A 9,458-nucleotide genomic window follows, 5' to 3' on the forward strand; every position below is an offset into this window, starting at 1 on the left:
ACAAGTGGCAAATGCATACAAATCAGGAAGCACAAGGCAAGAATGAGGCATCATCTTTGGTGGGAGGAAATAGAGTCACATCATTGTTGGTGCAGGACTACCACTATCCTACATGCTTCCCTGCAATCTGCAGCCCTCTCCCCATATAGTGTCACTCCTACTGTTTGATCATGGCCTTTGCTGCCCTCATAAGAGCCCTGGTATTCTGTGGGGTAAGCACACATCATGGGTATTCTTGCACATATGGAGGCTGGAGGATAACCTCAGATGTCATTCCTCAGGGGCTGCCCACTATGTATGAAACAGGGATTTTCATTGGCCTGAAGCTTGCTGATTATGTTAGGTTAGCTAAACAATGAGACCCAGGGATACTCCAGTGTCTGCCTCTCCAGGGTTAGGATTATAAGCGTGTCCTACCACACCCTACATTTTTACACGAGTTCTTGGGATCAAAGTCAGGTTCTTGTTCCTGTGAGGTGTCTCCCTAGCTTCAGAAGTTTAATATGCCATGGTCTCTTCTGATGGGGTGTAGTTCCAGCCTTAGAATCCTCAAGTGGTCCCCTGGTTTACTCTGGGTTGGAATGGAGATCGGGTATTGACCAGATTCTCTATGTATCTTGTTAGATTGGATCGTGGCTCTTGCAAAGCCTTAGATGTGCATAGTTCAGGCTCTGTCCTGACTCCTTTATTTGGGAGGGACTCCAAGCTCAGCAGCCCAAGGGAAAGGATAAGGCTAAGGATATTATGCCTGCATATTTCCTTGCAGCCTTTCTCCTTTTGAGTTTCAAACACAAAAAAAAAATGCCTCCCCCCCACTCCTGACCAATCCCAGTTTTGCCCAGTGGCTATGTATTGAATTTATTCTCAGTCAATTTACCAGGGACTATACTCTTAGAGAACACTCTTTGTTTACCAGCAGCTAATAATTGCCAACATTCTTCAGCTAGGGATAGAATTGTGTGCCCAACTCACCTCTCCATGCTAGGGCTTTCACAGGCCTTAAGAATGCTGTAACAAACTGGAGAGATGGCTCAGTGGTTAAGAGCATTGGCTGCTCTCCCAAAGGTTCTGAGTTCAGTTCCAAGCATCTACATGATGGCTCTCAACCATCTACAAATGGGATCTGATGCTCTCTTCTGGTGCAGGTTTACATGCAGGTAGAATACTGCATGCATAAAATAAAACAAATCTTAAGAATACTGTCACAACAGTTGAGTGCATATTTGTCCGTGCATGTGTGTTTGTATACTGGCATTTACACACACCACAGAGTAAATGTGAAGAAGTCAGTTCTCTGTGTTCACCATATAAGTCCCACGGATTGAATTCAAGTTGTCAGATTTGGTAGCAAATACCCTTATCTACCACACCAATCCTCATGTTGACTTTATAATTTTTCTTCTTATTTAGTACTTATATTTCAGAATATGCTTGCCTAATTAAAAAGAATCTTCCTGATACTTTTAATGAGGAGGTCTATATGGTTGTCCCTTTGTTTTGAAGGTAAATGAACATGTTTAATCTTCACCTTTGTCTCGCAACCAAGATTGTCACCCACATTTGACTAGTGTCCTATACAATATGAACTTTGTGTTGGCTTATAGCTCTGGTCTTGACTTCTGAAGAAGATGATGGGACAGAGTGACAACTAACGAGGGGCGGCCAACATTGGAGGAGTGTTCGCCATTATTTGAAAATCTTAGAATGTTCATTAGGGTCGGTTCCTCTCTGGTTATCATCAGTGAGTTTCTTCATCTTGCTCTGTCTGCTTTTGGAAAGTTCAAAGGCGTTGCTTTAAGGGGCTGCTATTGCCAATCAGAGTGAATGCACTAGCAGCCTTTTCTCTGGTGGAGAAAGTAATTAACCATTGGTTTTTAAAACAGACGACAGCACTAGCAGATCAGGTCTACACTTCAACTGCATTGTACACAGGCTGTACTCCTAAGTTTGTAGGAAACAAACAACAAAAACAAACATACAAAACAAAGCCAGAAAGCAACAACGTAGCTGGAGCTGAGTGGAATTTCTGCATTCTGCCTCATTGGAGAGGCAGGGATGGGCCTGTCACTTTAATTTGAGAATAGACAGTGGTGTCCAAGCCTGTGGAGTGTTTTCCAGCCAAGTCGCTGCTGTTTCCTTCTGCGGGCTTGAAAGTCATGCTGGCATAGGTAAGTGACTCCTTTGAGACAGATGAAAGCTTCTGAGGAGAAAGAGGAGGAAGAAGGATTTTAATATGCAGCAAGAGGTGTCCCTTCAAAAGTGTCTTGAAAGCTTTGGTAAGTGGGGACCCAAAGAGAACAGAAGAACTCATACAAGAGTCACTTGTCCAGAGCCAGAGAGTGACACCAATATTCCAGCCAATAACCCAGTGTGTAGATCACAGACTAAACCAACTCCCCACAAACAATTTATGCCACTTTCATCATTCAATTCCCCTCTTACAACCCTAAAACAACAGCATGATCTTACCTTGATGGGAGGCTCTGAGATAGGCTCCTGGGCCTTGGAGTAACCTGCAGCAGATGCCAGGAAGAAGAGGGTTGTCCTCTCACCATGGGGTCTGAAGGAGTGGGGAGCCTCTCCCCTTGACTGTGTGAAAGTTAGTAGGTAGGGGTGTAGGGGGAGAGCAGCAAGGAAGAGCAGAGAAGGGCCTCGAGGTGGATCAGTGGAGAGGGTGGGCTGAGCAGGCTTTCTCTCCACTTCTCCATCAGTCATTGCTCATGTTCTCAGTGACAGCAAGACAAATCTCACAGAGACCACTCACATTTTTTGCAGCTCTTGACGATGATGAAGATAAGGGCCACGAGTATCAGTGTCAGCAGAACCCCGGCAAAAAAGGCCAAGGTTAAATGTTCCTGTCTGTTATGGCAAAGAAAGGGACTAGTTAAATCTTTGGCAGGGGCCTCTTGGAGCCTTTCCTGGAAGCCAAGCTTTCTTTCTTAGGTTCTCACACAGGCTGATGGACTTGCTCCCACCCACTGCCTGGGAAAAGACACTCTACTTCCGGGTTCCAGAGACATTTGAGACTCCCAACCCTGTCCTCATCACTGCACACCTGAGCACTGTAAGTTCAGGGGACTCATCATCTCTCACATCTTGGGCAATGCTGAGTTCATACTGCTTATAACCACGTGGTTATAAGCACGTGGGAGGCTGAGGCAGGACGATTTTGGCAAGTTGGAGGCCAGCCTGGACTACGTTGTCAGATATGCTTTATCCCTCTCCCCTTTTCCCTGCCCTGCAAGCAAAAGAGCAGAACTATACTTCTAAGATCAAAGACTTAGTTCTTTCACTGTTACTGGTCTCCTCTCCCACTCAGATTGCCCTTCCTAAGTCCCTAAGACAAAATGATCAACAAAAAGTCCAGTGCCACATGGCTTGGATAAAATGTGTTCCTTTACTTAGGGCTGGAGGAACAGGGTGTAGAGCTGGTCACTGGAGCTGCCGTGGAGACTGTGCCTGCAAAGAACATGAGAGGGATCAGTTTTGGGAGATCAGTGTCCCTGCTCTTTTCCTGCCATCCCTCCAGGATAAAACCACAAGCACCTCCACTATCCATAGGGACTTAGAAATTGGCTACAATTTTGTAGAGGGGGAGAACAGGGTTGTTTTTTGTTTTTGCCAATGCTGGGCAAGTGAACCCAGGGCCTTTTGCATACTAGGGCAAACTCTGCATCACTGAGATGCACCCTGTCTGACTGAGATCTTTAAGGTGAAATGTAGTGCTATTCTTGAACTGGTTTACAAACTAAAGAAGCAGAGTCTAGAGTCGAATCCCTGTGTCCCTTATGCAAACAAAATAAATATTCTGTGTCTCCCTCAGGGCTTAGTGGGAGACCTGGCAAGCTGTGGGTCCTTTGACCTCAGTAGGTACTTCCCAAACTCGTGACACCTGCCCCCCATGTGGTGTGCATGTGCCTTTTCCAGTGCCTAACCCACAGGGAGGGGAACAAGAAATATGATTAGATTTTCATCAACTACCAGCATGGAGGGCCAGTCAGGTCTTTCGGGTCCCTTTTTCTATTCCTTGGGAGACACTGGCTTCTGTATTATGATAAATTTGAATTCTTCTAGCTCAGAAATGCTCTAGCTAACACTGTCACCCATGGGGCTTTCAACACAATTCCTTCTTTTGCCAATTCACTGTGCGAGCCAAGGGAAGCGATGCTTTCTGTCCCGAACTCACTGATTTGGGGTTTAGATGTAGAGGAAGTAGATCCCATGCTGACTTCTCCTGGGAATAAAACAGGTATTCTTTAGCTTGGTGCGGAGGCTGGGCATGGCAGCGCAATCATACTGGGGTATAGCTCAGAATGGGCTAATCCCACCATGGAGGTGCCGTGGTGCCTCTTTGGTACTTTGTTCACCTGGGCATGTCCGATGGCCAGAGAAGCTACATCTGAACCCTTCAGCCTAGCATCACTCTCTGTGCTGTCAGGGATATGCAGCAGCTGGGTGTGGTGGAATGTGTCTCTGGGGAGATGGTAGTAGGAGAGGTAAGTAGGAGGATCAGGAGTTGCAGTGAATGCCAAGTTAGCCCATCTGAGACCCTATCGCAAACAAAGCAAGCAAGCAAAGTAAGGGAGTGGAGAGATGATGGGACAGTGGTTAAGAGCACTTGGAGCTCTTCTAGAGGACAAGGGTCCAGTTCACAGCTGTACTCCAGTTCCAGGGGATCTGACACATCTTCTGGCCTGCACCAGTCAGTACTGCATGTACATATGAAGAAATAAATAAAATAGTAAAACAAAACCAAGAAAACTGCTGTTAGGTTACATGAGACCCAGTCTCAATCAATCAGTCAGTCAGTCAATCAATCAATCAATCAATCAATCAATCAATCACGCAAAATTCCAGCACGGTGGGGGCCACCATCCCAGTACTACTGTGTGGCCTTGGCACTCCTAGTGACTCCTTCATTGTAACACAGAATGACATATGGTGCACCTTTAATCTTTGAGATATGTGGTGGCTTCTCAGACATGCATGTATGTCCCTGGACAGTCTCTAGGTATTATTAAAATGAATGTAAAGATGAGGTTGGAGAGATGGCTCAATAGTTAGCACCATTTCCTGCTGCTCTTCCAGAAGACCCAGGTATTCTCAGCACTTACAAGGTAGTTCACAATCATCTGTAACTCTAATTCCAAGGGATCAGTCGCCCCCTTCTGGCTTCTATGGCATTACATCTAGGCAAAATCCAGAAACTATAAAGCATCTAAAGGCAGGAAGGTATTCCTAGGGTTCATTGCTAGCTGAATGGATTCCTTTTAGCCATACATCCCATGCTGCCTGGAACACTTCTTCCTATATGAGGCCAGGTCTGTGTTTTGCTCAACATTGTTCATTCTTACACACTTCTAAAACCCTGCAGAACATTTTTAGTGGTGCTAGTCCTTTCTGCTGCAGTACCACCCCACCCCATTTGTGGAAGATACTTTGTAAGATGTTGTGCAGGTGTCAAAGACCAAGGACAGTTCCAAAACCTGTACAATATAGACCATGCTTTTTCTTATGCTTGATGTTTTAGTTAGGGTTTGATGGGAGGTGCCATTATGTATATATGCTTCTCATACTGGTTAATGAATAAAGCATTGTTGGCCAATAGGAAAGCAAGATAGGAGGGACTAGGAGACAAGGAGGAAAGAGGAAGTAGTTAGGAGGAGCCAAGATGGAGAGTCTGGAGAAAGCAGAATGCCAGCAGGCTCCCCGGTAAGAGAAATACATAGTTCAGTAGAAATGGGTTAATAATTAAGACAGAGATAGTGGATAAGAAACAAGTAACCGGGCCAACAGCATTATATCAAATACAGAGGCTCTGTGTGTTAATTGGGGCAGGCGCTGCGGCAGGACAAGACCAGGTGGCGGGCAGAAAAACCCTACTCATTACAAGGGTTACTATTGCTTTGACAAAACACCACCACCCAAAAGCGTGTTGGAGAGAAAAGGGTTTATTTGGCTTACACTTTCACATTGCTGTTCATCACTAAAGGAAGTCAGGACAGAACTCAAACAGGGCAGGAACCTGGAGGCAGGAGCTGATGCAGAGGCCATGGAGGGGTGCTGCTTACTAGCTTGTTCTCCATGGCTTGCTCAATCTACTTTCAGGACCAATAGCTTAGAGATGGCACCACTCACCATGGGCTGGGCCCTCCCCCACTGATCACTAAGTCAGAAAACACCCTACAGCTGAATCTCATGGAGGTTCTCATGACTCTGCTTCTTCTCTGATGACTCTAGCTTGTACTAAGTTTACACACACACTTAGCCCGTGCACATGCCATGCCTATGAAGTTTACTTTAGAAAGTATTACAGCGAGGGATTGGCTACAAAACTAAAATAAAACATACTAATCACAGTGCTATATCATAATAAAATCTATTAAAACATGGTTGTTTACTTATGGAAATTTCCCATTCATATTTTCAAATAATATTTGAACAGAAAGAACAAACTGTGGCAAGCAAACCCATATATGTCTATTGAGCACAGATGAGCTTTCTTAACCAGTTCCCTTTTTATACAAATGTTTGCCAATGTGTTTAACAACTAATAGTGAAACAGGTCCTTTTATGTATAAAATTTTAATTACAAACTTGGTTTTTTTTTTTTTTTTTTTTTTTTTTGGTGGCCACAATTTTAATACATATTTAGGCAAACCCATGATAAAAAAAATTTGGGGTTTTCTCCAATTTCTGTTGAATTTTAAGGCAATTTACTTAGAAAATGCCATAAATGGTTCATGTTTTAATCTGTGAGGTCTTATAAGTGACTTTTCCCAATCCTTAGCTATGGGGGAAGACTTTGAGAAGGATTCCTGTTTCCAGGTGTCATTAAAACAGTAGTAAGGCAACATTATAATGCACTTCACCATTCAGCAAGCATTTTCATATCTGTCACTGTCAGAGCAAAAGGAAAGTACTGACAAGAAAATATGTTGAGGAGTCTGACTATGAAAACAGGAAGACCATAATCCATGCAGAATCAGCAGGGATAATGACTTTTCTATCAGTCTTTGGTTCTTTTTGAAATTTATGTTGGTCATGCTTAATTAAGCCTAGAACTTGGGAGGCAGAGACAAGTGGATGTCTGTGAGTTCAGTTCAAGGTCAGCATGGTATACATAGTAAGTTACTGAACAGTCATGGCTGCATAGTGAGAGCCTGTCTCAAAATAAAAAATAAAATAAAAATAAAACAAGTCAATGGTATCCATTTAAGGACTTCATACAGTACTAGTATATCTGACTGTATTTTATTATACTATATATTTATAACTTTTATAAATATTTACTTATAATATTGAAATGTATTCTTCTTGAGGAGTGTGGATTTCCACTAGATCTAATAATATTCAGAGCTATTGACGCCTTCTTTTGCAGCAGTGGTTCTAAATGAACAGACAATACAAATCAATATTATCACATAAAAACTTAGGTCACCCTACCCTCACAGACTAAATCATCTCGCAACCTCACAGAGAAACAGCTACTTACAAATCCAGGTGACAAAAACAATCTAGCCAGGGGTGGTGGCACACACTGTAATCCCAGCACTTGAGAGGCTGAGGCAGAATTGCCCTGAGGTCAAGGCTAGTCTGGATTACACAGGCTCTGTCTCAAAAAATCCCAAACAAACCTGGAATTGGGCTCACATCTTTAACTCCAGCATTTGCCAGAGGCAGGCAGATTTATGACAGCCCGAGTTCTAGGGCAGTCAGGGCTACATAATGAGACCCTGTCTCAAAACAACAAAAACAACCTACCAAAATAAGGGGCAGCAAGATGACTCAGTAAATAAAGGCATATGTCCCACAAACTTAGAAACCCAAATTCAATGACTAGATCCCAAGCAAAGGTGAAAGAACTTACTTGAAAGTTGTCCTTGAGATGTATACACACACACACACACACACACACACACACACACACACACACACACACACACAATTTTTAATTCCAAAAGAAACAAACAATAATTCAGACATGATAGAGCAGCAGAAAGTTGAACCAGAAACAATTGTTTGCAGTTTGATCTGGCACAAGACTTAACTGAGACGTGTGCCAATAGTCATTCAAATGCAGTCCTTCCCCCACCAAATAAGAAAAACACATCAGAAACCACCAAATAAACATTTAAAATGTCCTTTGATAAGCAACTACTTATTCTGGATTAGAAGGGTCTTTAATTTACCTTTCCAGAAAAAATCCAGTCATGAGATGTAGTCGTCAAAGACAAAACTTTTTACTTGCTTCTCTTCCTTTTTACAGAAATGGTGAAACGAAGTTTACTCCCACTGCCCTGTCACCATCAAGCTGTGTTGCAAAGATATATTTAAGCTCCATGCCACAGACTTCCTCTTTGAAACCAATGATATTTTCCCTGGCTTCTCTTCTCAGAGTCTAGCTGGCCTTAAACTGCTATGGATGACAGTGACTTTCTGATCCTCTTGCCTCTACCTCCTGAATGCCAGGATTATAGCATGCAGCACCATGCAGCTTGTTTCTGTGGTGCTGGGATTAAACTCAGATCTTCAAGCATGCTAGGCAAGCAGTCTACCAATACAGGCAAATCTCCACCCCAATGCTACATTTGTAAAGACCCTATAGCCATGAGAGTTGCTTGCATACTTTCACACACCAATGCCAAAACAGAGCCAAAGTTCATTTCTAAGGAAGAAGTTTATTATTTAGTCTCCCTGAAGCTACTGATACCAGCATGACATCATCACCATCATCAAGGACTTCATTTTTGCATCAGGTCTGATTAAGAAGATGACACTGATATAGAAAAATTAAGAGTTAAATGTCAAAATGAAACAACAGGCTGAGAACTCGTGTGTTCAGAGCACTGAAATCCCCTTTGAGAGGTCAAGATTCATTTAGTTATTAGCATTTATTAGTAAAAGAACATGACTAAAGACACTCATCAGATAGATGCCATAGGCCACCCAAGGCAAGGGTTGGTGGTTAGGCAGTGAATTTGGAGGATCTTGGGATGGTTCAGGAATGGGCACTAGTAGATGGGGAGACACTAAGAAGTAAACACAGATGGGCTAGATCCAGAGTACAGACATCTTTAAGTTCCAGGAGATGTGTGCAGTCATTAGTAGGTTTCATTGGGTGAAGATGAGACTGTGCTCATATAAATCTAGATGGTGTATCTGCCACTCCATATGGTTTCCAGATGCAATCAAGAGAGTAGATAAGCTGTGTGTGGTGAGGTATCTGTGAATCCTGAACTCAGGAGGCTGAGACAGGAAAACCTTCAACTTGAGGCCTGGTCTACAAGCCAGACCTTTTCTTAGAGGAGGTGGGGGGCAGATTTGACAAACATGAGACGAATGAGGTTGCTACCAGCATAAAACAGCATATTATTCTAGAGTAAACATGTAGGGGGAGTGGTGAGGAACAGGACAGTAGGGGAGTACTTATCTTACACGTGGTCTGAACACAGGCC

The 9,458-nt window shown here is 43.3% G+C and overlaps 1 protein-coding gene across 1 annotated transcript; it reads right to left on the minus strand.

Moving 5' to 3' along the window:
• Window positions 1–828: 828 nt before the first annotated feature.
• Window positions 829–4,259, minus strand: CUNH1orf162 (chromosome unknown C1orf162 homolog). The gene is made up of 5 exons (XM_051199097.1): window positions 4,187–4,259; window positions 3,402–3,459; window positions 2,765–2,859; window positions 2,470–2,513; window positions 829–2,200 (listed from the first exon to the last, which is right to left on the minus strand). Exons 1-5 carry the CDS (start codon window positions 4,221–4,223, stop codon window positions 2,039–2,041), a joined length of 396 nt encoding a protein of 131 aa, XP_051055054.1. The 5' UTR covers window positions 4,224–4,259; the 3' UTR covers window positions 829–2,038.
• Between the last annotated feature and the right edge of the window lie 5,199 nt (window positions 4,260–9,458).

Source organism: Phodopus roborovskii, unplaced genomic scaffold (genome assembly GCF_943737965.1).
Source record: "Phodopus roborovskii unplaced genomic scaffold, PHOROB, whole genome shotgun sequence".
Lineage (NCBI taxonomy): Eukaryota > Metazoa > Chordata > Mammalia > Rodentia > Cricetidae > Phodopus > Phodopus roborovskii.

Excerpts from the sequence above, each read along its gene's own strand:
- CUNH1orf162 (XM_051199097.1), bottom strand. The coding sequence starts at position 4,223 with ATGGGATCTACTTCCTCTACATCTAAACCCCAAATCA. Across the intron at positions 3,460-4,186 it reads TACATCTAAACCCCAAATCA|GCACAGTCTCCACGGCAGCT; the intron begins GTGAGTTCGGGA and ends TGTTCTTTGCAG. Across the intron at positions 2,860-3,401 it reads CCCTGTTCCTCCAGCCCTAA|ACAGGAACATTTAACCTTGG; the intron begins GTAAAGGAACAC and ends TTGCCATAACAG.